The following is a 20,541-nucleotide window of genomic DNA, read 5'->3' as shown; positions in this document are numbered from 1 at the left end:
ATACACTGCTCAAAAAAATTAGGGGAGCAAGCAAAGAAAGTAAGAAAGTCGTGCGAAACATCCACAGAGCTGCATGAAATGGATAGTGCATACGTATCAATGCACGATACAGAAAAAAAGACGTAAAAACATATGGAATTAATCTTTAATTCATGGAAACTATGGAAAAAAAACAAAAAGCTGATTTAAGGCAACAATTGGTTTACATGTAAACGATAAAAAAGTAATGTTTGGAAGTGATGCAGTACTGTTAATAAGGCATGTGGTCTCCTCGAACAGCTAAGACTGTTGCACACCTGTTTCTCATGGATGCGATGATGGTATCGATGAGAGTTCGGGGAATACAGTTCCACTCCTAAAGAAGGGCAATCTCCAACTCACGGAGAGTTAATGGAGGGCTTGGTCTCGCAGCAATGCGTCGCCCGAGCACGTCCCAAACATGCTCGATTGGATTCAGGTCAGGAGAGGGTGTAGGGTATTCCATACGTTATATTGTTTCAGCTTCCAGCATGCTCTTCACAAGACGATCTGTATGTGGTCTCGCATTATCATCTTGTAAAACAAGGGAATCACCAATGGCTGCTGCGTAGGGTATGACATGAGGTCTCAATATCTCGTCTGCTTATCTGCGGGCCGTCAAAGTACCGTTCCGAATGATATGCAGGTCCGTACGTCCACCTATGCTTATTCCACCCCACACCATCCAACCAGCTCGTCTGTAGTGTGACCTTTCACGAATGAAAGTGGGGTTATTTCGAGTTCCCCTTTCCCTCCACACCAAAACACGTCGGGTGTCACTCTCCAGACTGAATCGAGACTCGTCTGTAAACAATACATGGCTCCAATCGCGTTGCTCCTAATCTTGATGTTCAGCAGCCCATCTTCTGCTAGCCGCACGGTGGCTCGAGGTCAATGGAATGCAGACCATGGGCTTACGAGCATACTCTGATGGAGCCTATTCCGTATTGTTTAGGTGGAAACTCTTCGTCCTGTTGCCACGAGAAACTGTCTTTGCAGCTGAATAGCATTGTCTGTTCTGTTACGACGAGCTGTTAACTGTATATACCGGTCATCAGCTGCAGTTGTTGCACGTGGCCGACCTTGCCCTGGCCGACAACTCACATTTCCAGTCTCCTGGAATCGTTCCATAGCCTTGCAACGACACTTCTGTTGACTCCAACAGCGTCCGCCACGCTGCGTTTTGTTTGCCCGGATTCCAGTCTGCCGATGATCCGCCATGCAATGGATTCAGGTAAATCACGTTGTTGAGACATTTTCAAGTCACCCTTTCTCAAAAACAATAACTGAGAAATTAACTTTCTGAATTACGGCAGTGAAACAGACGTCTCTGCTACATCACAATTTCTGCTCTTATCTTCTTTTCTGGTTTGTGACGTCATGAACTTTTATTTGCATATGAAGTTTTCTTCTTCTTTTTCCTGCTCGGTCTTACATTATAAATGATTACTTTTTTGTTACTTATCAGTGTAAATATTTGCGTAATTTCACTAAAACCATGTGCTCCCCTAATTTTTTTGAGCAGTGTATATTAATGTTTTCTGTTTACTTTTGTCAAATAATGTACTTTTATCTACCCAGCAGACAAGAAAACTCATAAATAAAGCATTTGTACAAATTTGCCTTTTTAAAAGACTTTTTAAGAGGTACCAACACATATTTGCGTTTAATGTAGCAGAAAAACACGAAAACCTTTCATGGGCAAGATGACTGTAAATTATGATCCCTCAATCAGTTTGGAATTCTTTTTCTCAGCACTGTGAAACCTCGAATGATGTATCTGAACTTTGATTCATGTTTCATTTGACCGGCCATCACTGGGATTCGAGCCTCGGTTGTCTGGCTGAGTGTTCTACCCCCCATATTACTCAGCTTAACTTGTTTCTACAGAGTTTATGTGAAAAATTATGCCCCCGATTTTACTAGGAAGTGATTATACGTTGCAACTTGCTTTAACCAGTTTTTAACAGTCGGTTGTTAAAAAAAATGTTTTGTTAACATCTCATACCTGCCAACTTTTCCGGATTTTCCGGAAGATTTTATTTTTATATTTAAATGGTAGTAAATATATACTATTTTTTTCTTTTATAAATTTAATTTTTAAATTATTTTGATCACCACTATTCTTACAAAAATTAAGCACATGTATCAATATGCGTTACTATCATGCATACCTGCCAACTTTTACGCATTTGGCGTAAAATTTTATTTTTATATTTAAAATGGTAGAAACATATACTACTTTTTTTTTAATAAACTTACTTTTTAAATGATTTTGATCACCACTATTCTTAAAAAAAAAATAAGCTTAGATATTAATATGCGTTATTATCTACAGTAGTCAGCTAAGGCCTTTCAAAATAAAGCTAATTTTTTTGCTTAAAATTGAAATTTTAATTCTATTCCACTACCACTGGGAAACAACATAATGGAAAGGATCAAAAGCTGGCAGGTATGATCATGGTTGTCAACTTAAATTTCATCAAATACAACGTATTTGTTTACTTAAAATTGAGGTTTTAATACCACTGGGAAAAATGATAATGGAAAGGATTAAAAGTTGGCAGGTATGATATCTATTTCCAGTGTTTATAGCAGTTTCTTTTAATTTTCAGTTAAATGAAAGCCACAATTAAGCTTATTTCATTCACCATCAGCTTTACACCAAAAAACAAGTTCATAACTGGACTAGATTCAGTTCCAAGGCAGTGAATTCAACTATCTGACCCATCATATAGTTGAAGATTATTTATGATAAGAAATGATGATAAGAAATAATGATAAAAATTTTTTTTTCTGTCTTTTATTAAATATTTTTTTTTAAAAAAAAGTAGTCTTTTATTGGTTAATACGTTCACAATTGTCTTTATATAAGTTTGTTTATAAAGTCCGGGAATATCGTGGAGAGATGCTTCATCATTTAGGATTCCATAACCGAGAAAAATTAGGATCTCGGAATTAGGAATTAGGCCTCATCTCGGGAATAAGGATAGGTATTTAGGTGATATTCATTTTCATTTACAGTTGCAAGCCATGAAGCAACGACTTTTCATAACATCTTATGTGAAATTTAACAAGTCCGAAGAGGAAATTCTATTCTCATGATAAAGACGGTCATTGTAATAAATGATTACTTGTAGAAACTCTAAGTCTACCACGAACACAAGACCGCGAAGTGGTTAGGCTTGAAAGTCCAATAACAACGAAATGTGATGACTAAACTCTTGAAATCAGACATTGCCTTCTATATCAGAAAGGTCTCAACACTGATTTTAATAAGTAGTATATGCAATTAATATAAAAAGTAACCCAGTTTTACGTATGAACCTAACTTATGTCTTAAAACTACCTGGCAGATATTTATCTAATTTTAATATTCATATATTTAATGGATTATTATATGGTGAATAGCTAAGGGGTAAGATAAACCAACCATATTAAAAAATTAAACAGACCTGAAAACATATATTTGCTACCATTTTCTTGTGTTTACTGTATTTTATATTTAATGTCTATTGTTTAAACTGGTTTTCTTGAACAACGGTCTGATCGGACTATCATTAAGAAACCACGTGTAGGTGATTCAGTTACTGGAGGCGATGCCTCGGACTATTGTTTGAGGGCCCGTTTAGTGACACGAGAGTGAAACAATCCAAAAAGTACAATTTACGAGATTACGCCGGGAAATCTGTTGATGAGCATAGTTTGTGAAGACATTAAAATACACCCTTTCTCGTGTTCCAATTTAACACATTGAACGCCATGGGGGTCACCGGGGACCGGCGAAGCCAAGATTACTAGAAACACATAATTCGAGAAATTTTTTAAATATTATTATCGTTACTGAAATGGTTTGAAGAAATTATTGCAATATAGAGCATACAAAAATAGTTTTATTCATATACACAGAGATACCAACTTGTTCAGACAGCGAATAAATATTTTCAAGTGGTAGTTTATTATTGAAAGTTAGTATTGAAAGAACTTCATTTCATGCCACCAAACAAAGAGATTTTGCACCCAGGACCAAAAGGACATTCCACATATGGATAAACGAGATACCTTTGGCGTCAGGAAAATTCTCACATGAAGCAATGTATCGATGTAAGAAAGATCTATAAGGAAACATTTAAATGTGTTGCACTTATAGGATCAATAATTTGTTTTTGAACCTCTGTGGCTCAGGGGACAGAGCATTCGTCTTCCAATAAGGTGAACCGGTTTCGAATCCCATCGAGGCTGGTCAGTACGAATTCCGCACTCGGCACGCAACGACCACAGTGCTGAGGTAAAATATCCTCAAGGGTGTTCGGATCATGAATTAGAGTCCCCTTGCAATCAGGAAGGTTTTAGTGATTTTCCGCTCCATGTAACGCAAATGCGGGTTAGTTCCATCAAAAAGTCTTCCGCGAAGGCAAATTTTTCCCAATACTTGATCTAGGAGTTCCCTTGTCTTGGGTGGCCTGTTCAACGACGGTTATAAAATAAAATAATTTGTTTTTATAATCGATTTTCAAACATTATTTTTCGGACAATTAGTATTGAGTCTATAATTCCAAATGTTTCTATAAGCATAAATCAAAGAAAACATTTACTTAAGAAAATAGTTGACTCAGTTTAATTTTTGACTTCCATTTGGACAGGGGATGCAGGGGGCAATTTTAGCTCAAGATTTCTTAAAAAGATTCAAAAGTTTCAGTCTGCCAATTGACACTCAGCTTGATTGCAAAAGCATTTCTCAATCACCAAGAAATTGTGTGTTGAAAAGTGTAAAAGCTAGAGATATGTAGCATGCCAAAATTATAGAAACACTTCAATACTTTAAGTCTTTTTTTTAACAGCAAATAATTTGGAACATTTTGCATGGCAGAATTGTTGGCACAAATTTAAGTATCATGCTTGAAACAATTAGAAATGGTGTCATTTTTAACCATATAACATTTGCATTAACCAAAGTAGTGTATGAGGTTTAGAGCTTCTTTCCTTTTTTTTAATACCATATTTAATACCGAATGTGAGAAGTGGTAAAAACTCAATTCAGTTTTAATTTATTTAATTTTCCAATCATAACTACGACCACGACATAAATTGTAAATTATTCATGTTTAAAATCAAAAAATCGTTTGTAATCGCATTTAATAGTAAATAAAAAATAAATTATGCTAGAAAAGGTTTCTAATTTTAATCTCTTTAAATCCCTTCTCTGTTCGTTCTCTACTTTCGACGTTTTTGTGCCTGTATGCTCGGTGTCGCATACCATGTGACGAAGAGAAAAATTGCATCAATGAAATTGATTTCGTCGCTACTCTCTTTCAAATCCTTACGTCTCTTTTTAAATCCCACGAATATTTTTGTATTTCTGAATATTACTAAGAGATGGCGCAAGTTGTCCCACTTTCTTCACAATTTTCGCATTGAATTTCTCTGCCTTGAATAGAAATCAAAATCATTTTCTGTAATTTCGCTTTCATTAGCGTTACCGTTGTATGCCAAAATAGTTATGATGTATTCAGAGAGTGAGTCCGAGAATTGTAAACTTATTATCTCTCAGTTGGAAGATGATAGTTTTGATTTATCAAGCGAAAATTATTTTCCAACATATTTTTGACTTAATTTCAAACATTATTTTATGCAAATATTTGACTTAACCACCTTAAAGCAATAGACATAGCTGCCAATTCTTCCGGTTTTCCCGGAAGATTTTAATTTCGTATTTAAAGTGGTACCGAAACTCACGTCGTGCCATTAGACTTTTTGAATTATAATAATAATTATAAATGAGTTTGGCCGCCACTACATATAAATAATTACAACGAATATATAAAAGCATACTTAAAATAGATTCGATGGCGGACTTTAAACGTAGTAAATATATAAATATATTATGGAGTAAGATTGTTTTTCTTTGATTGTTTTACTACCACTTGAAAAATCCATTCTCAGAAAGAGTAAAAGTTGACAGGTATGCAGTAGAGTTTATAAACATGTTATCACATGGTAATTTTTTAAGATAAGACTTCGGTGCATTACAGGGAAAACTGGATAGGACAAATCATATTTCACCACCAATATGTCAAGAAAAAAACTTTGCTAAGGAAATATTTTCCATTTTCGAATCTAGGATAGAACGCATATTAATTTTCAGCAATAAAAAATGCTTTTTTTTTGGGATTAAAAGGTATAAAGGGATTAAAAGGTTTTCGGATAAATCGCATGATTTATTCCTACGTTAAAGAAGAGTTTTTGTAGCTTTATTAATCAACATCAACTCACAAAAAAACATTTAATTAAATTTTATCAGTTAATTATAAATCAATCTTAATAAAAACTATTTTACGTTTGAGAATTTGAGGATTATTTTTTTAATTTTTTATTTCAAATAAAAATTGTATCTGAAATTCTCGAACTCCTTAAATGAATAGTTAAGAAGACGAAAAAAAATCTTCCTCGTTATCGATTAACGTTAATTTTCTCTCTGAGATGCCTTACCTAATTAAAAATCCAATTAATCATTGCGAAATAAGAGTAATTCAGCATCTTGATTAAAACGTTAATTATAGTTATTAAATAAATTTTACTCGTCCTTAAAGACTTTTATCTTGATATAAAATCTGAGTTATTGAAGTAATCTTTCTTTTTTTCTTCCTTAAAAAAAAGAAAAGGTAATTAGATTAATGATCACCGGTGATTATATTTTATTTGAGAAACATGAAATTTAAGATCGGAACAAAATAAAAGTTCTTAAGTTCCTTAAATATATTTAATTGATTTGCAAAATAGTTTTAGAAATAAATAAAAAGTTTTGAAATATTGAAAGAAATTAAAACAGTAGAATATATATCGGCTCTCAATCAAAATAATTTTTTTTCGTTTTACTTCTTTTCCTTAAAATATTTTAAAAACAATTCTAATTTTGCTTGCAAAATATTTGAAGAAATGTTTCAAACTAGAATCGTGTAATTCTATAAATACGTTTAGGATATTTTAATATTTTTTTCCGATGTGAAGTAAAAAAATAACAAACACAAAAAATAGAAAAAAAAATTTTATTTGGAAATTAGGAAAAAAACAAATTTTATAGTCACATTATCTCCTGATTTTAGTGGGAGATTTTACTTTTAAAGAGTAATAAAATGTGCTCATTAAAGTTTTATCTTCGTTTTACAAAATTGATTAATAAGGATTTTAATCACCATTATTCATAAATAATTAAATAAATATAAAAATGTCCTAACCTAATTTCTCTAAAAAAATATTACCTATGAGTTCGCATAGTAAAATATTTCAGGATACAATTATAAAAATCTATTGTTATATAGCTACCACTGCAAATGTTTTTTTACAAGAAATAAAGAAAATATTTATTTCGTAGTTATGAACTCCGTGTTTAATACCTTTCAGTGCGACTTAAATAATTCGAATGATTTTATTCGAATAAAATTCAAATCAAAGCATAGTCATTCCTTTTAATTCTTTTCAGATGTAAACTGAAAAAAGAATATGCTAGAAAGATCTGAATTTAATTTTTTAAAATAAAATTTTGAATTTTATTAGTTTCCAGTTTTTGCATTTTTTTGTCACCCGTTGCAATCTTGTACAATAATTTACGTATGAAATGAAATTTGAATTTTTCGTTTAAACCTTTTCATTCTGTGAAAATCAATATACTATTTGAATTAATCTATAAGCACTAAATCATTTAAAATACACAATACGGTATTTTGATAAAATTTTCAAAATTATGTGTTCCAGTTCTAGTCGATTAACCCCTTGGGGACGGGTGATTCAGAAAAGCATTCGTACAAGATCAAAATCAGGATGTAATTAAATAAAAAGCGGTAACTTAAATGTAGTTGTTGCTAATTTGACAGACTTACTTTGCTTTTACTTTCATTATTGTTTGTTTAATCATATATATAATCAATGTTAATTCAAAGTATAACTAAATAGTTTTATTTTGAACAAAGTAATGGTGAATTGAATAAATCAATTAATTATAACTCCGTCCACAAATAAACTACTAAAGAAATACTTTCATTACCAGTTTTATCTTGTTACCCTGGTTGATACAGTTTTATGCTGCCATGTATTTGTGACAGAGATGCCAACTTGCTCCGGACAGCAAATATATTTTTTAAAGTGGTAGTTTATCAATTGTAATTCCTGGTTTAATGAATTCAATTTAGTAGATTTTTATCCACCACTATTTCTAAATAATTCGTAGGCTTATATTATTCACCACGTTATAGTAATAACAGAGATGCCAACTTGCTCCGGACGGCGAATAAATATTTTCGAGTGGTAGTTTATTAATTGTGATTCTTGGTTTAAAAAGTTCAATTTATTAGGCTTTTATCCACCACTATTTCTAAATAATTTAAAAGATTATATAATTCGCCACTTTGTTACTGTCAAGTTATGCTAAACCTTTTAAAAAGCAAACAAAATTAGTCAAATATTTGCAAATTTTAGTTGTAGCTATTTACTGTTTTTTAAATTATTTTGGCATGTCCGGAGCAGTTGGCATCTCTGTAATAATGTCAATATGCGATTTCGTAATCATACGATTTTACGACGCTCCCCCTTCCCTCCTCCTCCTCTCATCGAGATGAAAGAACAGATAGCCTTATCAGGCTAGGTACTCTGGAAAAATTTATTAGTTGCAGTAATAATGTCATGCTGTACCTTTTAAAAAGCTAGCAAATATAGTCAAATATTTGCAAAATTTACTTCGAGTTACTTACCGTTATTTAAATTATTTTGGCGTCTCCGGAGCAGTTGGCATCTCTATTGTGACAGTCGGCGAGAAAGGGTTGATTATTAAGTTACTGTAATAAGTATTATTATAAATTTGTGTCCACCACTCCACTTAATTTTTTTCAAATAAACATATCTAACAATGAAATTACTTTTTTGTTCCATATTAAACTCTCCATTACCTCAGTCAACGCCTCCTGTAACTTAAAGCCTCTACACGGTTTTTTGTAGGTAGTCCGTTAAGACCAAAATGAAGGTAAACCAATCAGTGAAAGAACCATTTAATATGAAATCTATTAAAATTAGAAAGTGGTAGCAAATGTTTGTCTAAAAATTTGTTTAATTAATGAATATTTTTGGTTTGTTTTATTTACTTGTCAACCACTACAGATTCAATTCTCAAATATATATCATAAATTTTTCCCAATTACTCTTATAAAAGAATTTGGGTTCATGCGCACAAGTGGTTCACTTTTTAAATAGTCTGCGCAGACTACTTATAAGAAACCGTGTGGAGGCTTTCTGATGCAGGAGTTGATGCCTCAGTCCATATATGTGGACATTTTCCTCTTATCTCCTAAAAACGCGCTAAATAAAAGATTATAGCTTTACCTTGACTGAAACATTCGTGGACGTTTAAGCTTTCTGAGGATTCCAATAAATGCAGAACATACAATTTCTTGGGCAGATTTTCAATTTTAGTAGCGATTTTCGAGTAGAATATTTCATAGCTTCACTAAAAACTTAAAATTTTTACATGTTATTTATTATAGATTTTTTGCATAACTGCTTATTGTTGATACAGGATTTGAATAAAATAATGGACATAGTTCAATACTAACTCAATGTAAACAATCTCTCTTTTAGCAGTAAATTGTTGAAGATTTCTCTTAAAAAAGTCGATGGCACAATTTGAAAGATTCCTGAAACTTTTAGAAATATTGTCCTTTTCATATTTTGAATCGATAAAATGAGCGTAGGAAAATTAGAGCTTATTTTCTTTTCCAATACCCCTATAACTGAAAATGTGTTCTGATATAAATATTACAATCTGTTAGAATTATTCCAAAATTGCTGGCATTAAGGCTAGATATAAGTTTTTACCTTCCTCTCTTCATTTTGGTTGATCCCAATATTACATGGGTTAAAATGACACCATTTCTAAAAGCTTCAATCGTGATCCTTTATACTGTGCCAAGAGTTTTGTCTTGTAAAATCTTCCAAAATATTTACTGCTAAAAGAAAGAATCTTTACTTAGATTTAGTACAGAAGTGCTTCCATATTTTAGTACAATCTCTGCATATTAGAGCCGCGATGGCTTAGGGGATAGAGCGTTCGCCTTCCAATGAGATGAACTGGGTTCGAATCCCAGCAATATCTGGTCGATACGAATTCCGCAACCGGCTTGCACACACCACAGTGCTGACTTGAAATATCCTCAGTGGCAGACGGATCATGGGTTAGAGTCCCCTTGCCGTCAGGCTAGCCGGGGTAGGTTCTTGTGGTCTTCCTCGCCATGTAACGCAAATGCGGGTTAGTTGCATCAAAAAGTCCTCTACGAAGGCAAATTTCTCCTTTATACATGTTCCAGAAGTTCCCTTGTCTTCTGGATTGGGTTCAAAATTACAAGGCATTGAGTTGAACATTAGCAGTCGCTAACTCAAAAATTTGGGTCGGCTGTTCAACGACGGTTATGAAATATAAAAAAAATCTCTGCATTTTAGGAGAAATATACAAGTATTTTTCCAAGGTTCGTACGCATCTGCAAAATTTTAAAATGTGTGATCAATATTTAGATGAAAATTGTATATCATTATGTTTGTAACTTTTAGAGTATTCTAATTCTTTGCATTGGAATGATCCTATCTGATACCATAAATTATGTGCCACTCTGAATGTTNATTGGTGAATTAAATAAATCAAACAATTATAACTCCGCCCACAAATAAACTGCTAAAGAATTACTTTGATTACCAGTTTTATCTTTTTATCCTGATTGATACAGTTTGATGCTGTCACGTATTTGTGACAGTCGGCGGGAAAGGGTTAATTATTAAGTTACTGTAATAAGTATTATTATAAATTTGTGTCCACCACTCCGCTTAATTTTTTTCAAATAAGCATATCTAACAATGAAATTATTTTTTTGTTCAGTATTAAACTCTCCATTACCCCAGTCCGTATATGTGGACATTCTCTTCTTATCTCTTAAAAACGCGCTAAATAAAAAATTATAGCTTGACGACTGAAACATTCGTGGCCGTTTCAGCTTTCTGAGGATTCCATTAAATACAGAACATACAATTTCTTGGGCAGATTTTCAATTTTAGTAGTGATTTTCGAGTAGAATATTTCATAGCTTCACTAAAAACTTAAAATTTTTACATGCTATTTATTATATATTTTTTGCATAACTGCTTATTGTTGATACAGGGTTTGAATAAAATAATGGAAATAGTTCAATACTTACTCAATGTAAACAATCTCTCTTTTAGCAGTAAATATTTTTGAAGATTTCACTTAAAAAAGTAGATGGCATAACTTCAAAGATTCCTGAAACTTTTAGAAATATTGTCCTTTTCATATTTTGCATCGATTAAAATGAGCGTAGGAAAATTCAAGCTTATTTTCTTTTCCAATACCCCTATAACTGAAAATGTATTCTGATATAAATATTACAATCTGTTAGAATTATTCCAAAATTGCTGGCATTAACCCCTTGGGGACGGGTGATTCAGAAAAGCATTCGTACAAAATCAGGATCAGGAAGTAATTAAATAAAAAATGGTAACTTAAATGTAGTCGTTTCTAATTTGACAGACTAAATTTGCTTTTGCTTTAATTATTGTTCGTTTAATCATATATATAATCAATGTTAGATCAAAGTATAACTAAATAGTTTTATTTTGAACAAAGTAATGGTGAGTTAAATAAATCAAACAAGTATAACTCCGCCTACAAATAAACTGCTAAAGAATTACTTTGATTACCAGTTTTACCTTTTTACCCTGGTTGATACTGTTTTATGCTGGCACGTATTTGTGACTGTCGGCGCGAAAGGGTTAAGGCTAGATATAAGTTTTTACCTTCCTCTCTTCATCATTTTGGTTGATCCCAATATTACATGGGTAAAAATGACACCATTTTTAAAAGCTTCAAACATGATCTTTTATACTCTGCCAAGAGTTTTGTCTTGTAAAATCCTCCAAAATATTTACTGCTATAAGAAAGAATCTTTATTTAGAGTTAGTAAAGAAGTGTTTCCATATTTTACAATCTCTGCATATTAGAGCCGCGATGGCTCAGGGGATAGAGCGTTAGCCTTCCAATGAGGTGAACTGGGTTCGAATCCCAGCAATATCTGGTCGATACGAGTTCCGCATTCGGCTTGCACCCTCCACAGTGCTGACTTGAAATATCCTCCGTGGCAGACGGATCATGGGATAGAGCCCCTTTGCCGTCAGGATAGCCGGGGGAGGTTTTCGTGGTTTTCCTCGCCATGTAACGCAAATGCGGGTTAGTTCCATCAAAAAGTCCTCTACGAAGGCAAATTTCTCCTTTATACTTGTTCCAGAAGTTCCCTTGTCTTCTGGATTGGGTTCAAAATTACAAGGCATTGAGTTGAACATTAGCAGTCGCTAACTCAAAAATTTGGGTCGGCTGTTCAACGACGGTTATGAAATATAAAAAAAAATCTCTGCATTTTAGGAGAAATATACAAGTATTTTTCCAAGGTTCGTACGCATCTGCAAAATTTTAAAATGTCTGATCAATATTTAGATGAAAATTGTATATCATTATGTTTGTAACTTTTAGAGTATTCTAATTCTTTGCATTGGAATGATCCTATCTGATACCATAAATTATGTGCCACTCTGAATGTTAAGATATTTACACTTTAATACTTATAAAACTAAACATACCAACACTTAATCTATACCTATTTCTACCATAGCCGGTCAAATGAGCGGACTTTATGTTTCTTGATAGATTGTATGAAATGTGGATGTTAGGAAGGAAATAAGCTAAAAAAACTTCACCATAATTAAACAAAATTGTATATTGCTAATTTTTATGTTTTACAAACACAAAGAATAAGGATTTTTAATTCATTGCTCAACGCATCTTTCACATGTACTGGGTGTTTCCATTGTACATTTTCCGCAAACATATTTCTTCTAATTACTATTATTTCTACAATTCCTATAATTATAAGAATTATAATTCTTATAATTATTCTTAGAGTTAATGTTATTTCTTCTAAGAACTTGTGCTGTCTTTATTGCTTCGATATTTTTCTGGGTAAAAACTGACAGTTAGTTAGAAATAATATAAAGCTATCAAAATAAAATATAAGCTACTTACTAAAACATTTAGTTTTTGTCTATTTTTTTAACACAAAAATTCCAATCTAAAATTTTAGGTACTTTCTTGAAATTTGAATTCACAGTTATTCTAATTGAACTCACTACGCAACAGTCTTTGCAGAAATGTGCAACTAATCGAATGCAATACGCTGAATACGCATTACATCGTAATTTCTGTTCCGATAACCATAAAAAGCAATAAATAGTTCTCTCGGTCAAAAAACAGGTTGTGGTAGAAATAGGTATACGACATGTATTATTCGAAACAAGCAAAATACAAAAAATAATAATAGAATATTAACTATACATAGTTGTTAGAAAAAGTCAAGAAGTCAAATGTGCAAAAACGATAAGATGATAAGTGCATTTTTGACGTAAAAGTTCTTAACCCGCTTTGTTGTGAATTTATGTATTGAAATGATACAAAAAGTTGTTTCATAGAAGAAATGGTATAATATATTATCGAATTTAATTGGTTTTTCTACTGTCAGGGTATTCAAAAAGTCTTTGATAGATTAAAGAGTACTTGCACCTTAAATATTTAGATCTAATCAGAAATAACTAAATCATTGTGGTAACTGAGAATCTTTTAATTCACCCAGATAAATGAAAATGCTGAAAAAAGTTTCCTACCACAACGAATGTCTTTGAAAAAAGGAACTGTCCTAAATATATGACGCTGGGCGTTAACCGGTTAAACGGTCATTTGACCGGTTATGATATGTTTAGTATTAATCGGTCTCCATGTGTTACAGTGCAAACAGCAGGGCTTGTCTGATAAAATGTCAGTGGTTGCTTTTTTTTTTCAATTGTATAAAAGCCTCGAATGGAAAGATTAAATACCTGTAACTGACAATATTTAGATCCTTTTTACTCAATTGTGAGTTTTTTTCTCTGCAATGGAAGTTAATACAGAGTTGTCATCTGCTCCGGACATGCCATAATAATTGTAATAACGGTAGACAACTACAAACTAAAATTTTTTTATATTTGCCTAATTTTGTTTACTTTTCAAACGGTAATGCTTATCTTGAGCGAGTCCTAGTGTTTCGATTTTATTGGGCACCTGGACCGCGAAGCGGCCCCTATACCATTCATCTGGAATTTTAAAACAGTTTTGGTTGAGCAATGAGGTAAGCAGGCAATGGAGTTGCTTTTATGGCTTATCTTGAGCGAACCAAGTGGCGAATAATATAATACACCGAATTATTTTAGAAACAGTGGTAGATAAAAATCTAATAAATTGAATTTATTTAACCAAGAACTGCATATTAATAGACTACCACCCGAAAATGTTTTATAATCGACCGGAGTTAACACTACATATATTTTTTACTTTCTTCCCAAGGCTTACAAGCCCTGATTCTAATTATGGAATTATTATATTTACCCAGCTTATGATTATTCTCCAATTTGATAAATATATAAAAGATAATTCTTTAAAAAAAGTTGGTAAATTGACTTGAAGCGAGAGAATGATATTTTATACGTATGAACCTTAGTTGAGTTTGAAATTTTGTTGAAATGCAATTTTTTAAAAATTGTATTTAAAAAAAAATTTCAGTTAAAAAATATAATAAATAAGTTCTCTAGCAAATGCCAAGTTAACCTGAAATGTTTAAATACGCAGCAGACAGTACCTTTTGATGTAGTCCGTTGTATTAACGTTCCATAATGTTGGGTTTACAAATACTAATGCTCCGTAGCCTTGTAATTTTGAACTCAATCCAGAAGACAAGGGAACTCCTGGATCAAGTATTGGGAGAAAATAGCCTTCATGGAGGACTTTTTGATGGAACTAACCAGCATTCCTGCAGAGATGCTTGCTCCGGACAACAAATATATATTTTAAAGTGGTGTGATCAATTGTGATTCCTGGTTTAATAAAATCAATTTAGTAGATTTTTAGTAGACTATTTCTAAATAATTGGTTGGCTTACCCAATTCACCACTTTATAGTACTTATGTCATGCTATACCTTTTAAAAAGTACACAAAAATAGTAAAATGCTCGAAAAATTTACTTCGTAGTTATTTACCGTTTCCCCCCCCCCCGTTATTTTGGCGTGTCCGGAGCAGTTGGCATCTCTGTTTCTGTTGCATGGATAGGAAGGCCACGAAAACTTTCCACAGCCAGTCTGACAGCAAGGGAAGTCTAACCCATTATCCGTCTACCACTGAGGATATTTTATATTAGCACCGTAGTCGTACGAGCAGGGTGAGGAATTCGTAACGACCAACCATCGCTGGTATTCGTACCCGTTGACTATATGCATAGCTATGTCATTATCATATCTCTTCGAGTCATGTCAGAACCGATAAATCAGTAAGAACCCACCAGGGCTTGTACTGTGTTACCAAAACAATTCTAAGAATATAGAGATTTTAGATTAGGATGAAAGCTAAATAAAGAAATCTTTAACTACTTTATTAGAATATTAACATTTCTTTTTAAATTTTTCTAAGGACTGTGCGATCCCTTTTAATAACTTCCTTCCAGCCTTTTGGATTGATCAATATCAGTATTCTAGTAAACGCTATACAAATCTGTGGATGAAATTTTTCTTTTCTGCCGAAAAACTCATGCTGTAAGGTAACATTTTTACAGAGACCATACTGTGTAAAATTCCGGTCTATTTGCGCAGACTAGTTTTTCGTTGGTGTGCAGTTTATTTCCTCTTTTTATTACAACGACATTGCGAATAGATGAGAATTGATTACATTCCAGGACAGAGCGTACAATTATAGTGGTAAATAAATATTTGTAATAAAATCTATTTCATGTTCTTAAAAGTAAACACGAAACATTCTTAATCATTAAACTAATTCAGTAATTCACACACATATAAATACGGACATATATAAGAACATTACTCTTAAAAAAGAAATCAATAAAAGAACAAATATATTTTTAAAAAAGTAAAACGGTTTGATTTTTAAGGGTAGCGAGTAAAAAGTTTAAGCACAAGTGCAAAACAAAAAAAGTAGTGATTTTAAAGGACATTTCGAAGAAATCAAAAATTCAATGTAACCTTAAATTTCATTAAAAAAGTTTGAACAAAATAAACATCATACTTAGTTTACCGTACTGATTGGCTTGATATTTTTAAATATTGAAGTAGGCTAATGAAAAATGAATGTTGTGTAAGTTAAAAGAAATTAACTATACCATCTTGCTTAAGATATGAGCTATTTCTTCAGGATTCCACACGTTATCAAGTAAAATTGTAATCTGATTTAATGGAACTGAAATCACTAATATTACTACTGAATATGGGTATCATAACTGCGGGAACATTAACTTTTGTCTCTTCTTTAATTATCAAAATTAGTACTTTTCTAATGAAGTTTTGAATTTTATCCAGTTAAAAGATGGTTTTTTCCCGTTCCAAACTTAGCATGCATTGCTCATTTTTAATTGCCGATTCTTAAAACAAAATCTTTTAATCTCTTTCAGTATATCCGTTTCAATTACACACAGAATTCTAGATTTCGCTGTTTTTCGAAAGTTAAAAATGTCAAGCAAAAAGTAATTTTATCGTCTTGGAAATCTAAACATTTTCTTGCAAGAAAAGCTTAACCTTTTAAAAGTATTCAAATAAAATATGCTTTTTGAATTTTTCAGAAGCTACATACATTATCATTTGATATATATGTTACGGTGAATGAGCGAAATCGGTGGTTGCTGACTTTCACCGGTGAATGTTGACAATCACATAGTCGCTTTGTTATTCGTGGATATAATTACATTTATTCGATATTTTAATATTTACTGATGATAGATCAGAAGAAACATCAGTGTTTGGAGTATCGGGCCATACATTTACATTTGACCGGTATACCCTACACTGATGTTTTTTTTAAGGTTCAGTGCCACTTCTAATCTATCGTCAGTAAGTATTAAAATATCAAATAAATATAATAATATCAACGAATAAATTAATATAAAATTGAATATAACAAATATTTCGGACATTCACTAAAGCGACCATGTGATTGTTGACATTCACCGGTGAGAGTCGACATTCTCCAGATTTCGGTCATTCACCGTAACATATACATATCATTATATATACATATCATTATATATAGACATATCTTCATAGATTTCATTAGTTAATCATGTAAGCTGTCTATCAAGTACGTAATTTATCAAGTATTTTGTTAATTAGGAAATTTAATCAAATCATTTATTAATAGCGAAATTTAATTACGAAATTTATTAAATAGGAAATTTAATCAAGCAATTTAATCAAGTAAATCTCAGAGCTTACATCTCTGAGATTTACTTGAAAGATGCTCATGTCCTTTCACACTGTTTATTAAGGTTACGCAGTTCAGAAAAGCTTACATAACGTTTTTTAAATTTTTATGATAATGTGTGACATATTTTTCAAAGGCCCTGGACTATCGGCTGAATAACATACGGAAATGATTGATAACAAAATTATTGACTTGGAGGTTAAATGTATGGGCAAAATAACATCTCATAGTTTTCCTTCCATATCTCTTAATTATAGATAGACCTCGTAAAAAATCTCTTTATTTTAGTTTATTTCGAAGAGAAAGATCCATTGTTACTGTCGAGCAAGGATGTTATTTTTAACAAAGCATTTATATGCAATTTTATTAATCCTTTCCCACAAGATGGGGCGATATCCCGTTGATTTTTCTTTTCCACGCGTTAGTGGATACATTCACAAACAGGATGGTGCAGTTAGTTTTTTCAGAGACGATGCTGTTTTGAAAAACGTTTAATGAAAATAATAATTTTTGTGAAAGTTTGGATAGCTTTATCGACTAAAAGCATTGATAACTCAGGAAAGTATTGGGTCACAGAACGCTTGTCATAGTAGTGAACTTTAATATTCAGTAAAGATATTAATAAAGTGCTGTTGCTTAACCAAGAGTTTCAGTGCAAAAAAAAAAAAAAAAAAAAAAGCCAAACACTGAATTATTCTCTATATGTGACAATGCATAATTTCTGAAAGGCAACAATGCCCTATGAAAACGAGGGCGTGTCCATAACTAGCAGATATATACGGAAAATAGTTTGTTAACATCCCCATTTCTAATGCATTTTTAAAACATCTCTCTTTTTCAAAATATTAGACAGGTAACTCAAATGTCTTATTCTTAATTCTTACAAGTTATGAAACTGAATATACTATCAACCAAAATTTTATAACTATATAAAATTTAATATCTTGTGATATAAATATTTTGTTGTAATCAAACAGTTGCATGCAAACCTGCTGCCACGTTTTTCATAAAAGCACTTTTTCCATGGGAAGAATAAAAGATTCTGGCAGGTTAGCGGTTGAAACTAATATAAAAATTCCGAACAATGGTGACATTATCTTTTATAAATATTTATTTAGATGTAGAATTGATTAAAATAATTTTAAATTGCATTTATAAATCCTAGAATTAATTAAAAAAAAATAAACATTTTGTTTCAACTTAAAACTTAAACATAGAATTTGGCATAAAATCCACAAAATTCGGTAGCGATTAATCATAATTTAAAATCATATTTTATTATCCCACCTGGGAAAATATAATAAAGAAATAACATTTTTGTCCTGAAATTACTTTTAGAAGGGCATTTGCATTTATAAATACCAGAATTAATAAGAAAAACAAACATTTCGCTCTAATTTTGAATATAAAATAGAATTTTACATAAAACCCATAAAATTAGGCAGCTATTCAGCAAATTAATTAATAATTTTTCATTAATATAAAATTACCCTTTCCTACCTGGGGAGCTATATTACAGAAATATCACTTTTATCATGCAATTATTTTTGGAAAGTAAAAATTTTGTTTTAATTATAAATTTAAAAATAGAAATTTACATAAAATTTGGCAGTTATTCAGCGTAATTTCAAATTATTTTCCATTAATATCAAATAATATTATTTATTTATATTAATTTAACATTATATGATATTAATATTATATAATATTAATATTAACATTATATTATATAACATTATATATATTAATTATAGATTAATATAAAATAACTACCTGGGGTATTCAATTTATGAAATAATTCTTTTTCTTGAAATTCCTTTTGGGCCGACATTTGAGTTTATAAATCCAAGAATTAATAAGAAAAACAAACATTTTGCTCTAACTTTGAATATAAAAATAGAATTTTACATAAAATTTGGCAGCTATTAAGCATAATTTAAAATTATTTCTTATTAATATAAAACAACATTATCCTACGTGGCGAATTATGCTTACGAAATAAAATTTTTGCTTTGAAATTACTTTTAGGATATTTGAAGAATACAAGAATTAATAGGAAAAATTAACCTTTTGCCTAACTTTGAATAAAAAAACAGAATTTTTCATAAAACTCATATAATTTGGCAACTATTTATCATAATTTAAGATTATTTTTTATTAAACTAAAATAACATTATCTTACCTGGGAAATTACTTTTAAGAAATAACATTTTTACATTGAAATTACTTTTGGGCGGACATATATCACATTCCTAATCATCGCCAACGTTATGATCAAGTAATAATATGAAAATAAAACCTTTATTACAACCGTGCTATTTGCGCAATTTATTTATTCCTCACCTTCAACACGATGCTGAAGTTATCACCCGCATAATATGCAAATGAACAAATATTTAGATATTCCCATAACATATGTATCTATCCTTACCTTTTGACTGAGATCGGTAAATTGCTCCGAGAGAATCCCCATCCTTGATAGAAAAACGATCTGTCAAATGTTTTCACATCGATTCGAAAAATGTGGCAAAATCGTGGGAATTCAATCATAAGAATGTCCTCAGAATTTAAAAAAAAAAATCATTTAGAAATGTGATGAATTGTCATAGTTGGTGCTGCCATCTCTTGTGAATGATCATAAAAGACCTTGATAGCAAATTTTACGGTTGTTGATATGACAATAACTAATAAACTAAGAACATAAAATGCTCTAAGTTTTTAGAAAGCTTGCAAGCTGATATCTTCCGTATTAAACAGGAGGATAATTTGGATATTTAAAATTACAGTAAATTTCACGATTTATCACTTTATATTTTGATTTAGATGATTTAATTTCCATTGATTTAGACCACGATTAATTATAAGTAATTAAATCAAATATACGAAACCTGATAATTACACTGTGAAATTTTTAAGTATCTTCAAAATGTATGTGCGTATATATTTCACTTTATCTATTCGGGAATCAATCATGTCTTTTTAAAAACTGTTATTTACTTTTATATTTTTTTGAAAAGTTTCTTTTTTGTTGTTGTTAGGAAAAAATATTCGTCCACGACTAGATAAGAATATGCTTTTTGAATTTTTCAGAAGCTACATACATTATCATTTGATATATATGTATAAATTTAGATCT

The 20,541-nt window shown here is 31.3% G+C and overlaps 1 protein-coding gene across 1 annotated transcript in view; it reads right to left on the bottom strand.

Annotated features, from left to right (window-relative positions):
• The window catches only part of LOC107447930 (Cyclic nucleotide-gated ion channel subunit B), a 109,135-nt gene extending 89,174 nt beyond the window's left edge, over positions 1–19,961 (bottom strand). Inside the window, exon 1 of the mRNA XM_071182097.1 lies at positions 19,837–19,961. Coding sequence (XP_071038198.1) covers positions 19,837–19,878 — 42 coding nt within the window. The 5' untranslated portion in view covers positions 19,879–19,961. The remainder of the gene's footprint in view (positions 1–19,836) is intronic.
• Between the last annotated feature and the right edge of the window lie 580 nt (positions 19,962–20,541).

The sequence above is a fragment of the Parasteatoda tepidariorum genome, chromosome 6 (assembly GCF_043381705.1).
Source record: "Parasteatoda tepidariorum isolate YZ-2023 chromosome 6, CAS_Ptep_4.0, whole genome shotgun sequence".
Classification (NCBI taxonomy): Eukaryota; Metazoa; Arthropoda; class Arachnida; order Araneae; family Theridiidae; genus Parasteatoda; species Parasteatoda tepidariorum.
Note: the sequence above shows the minus strand (reverse complement) of the source record. Positions and strands in the feature narration are given on the sequence as shown.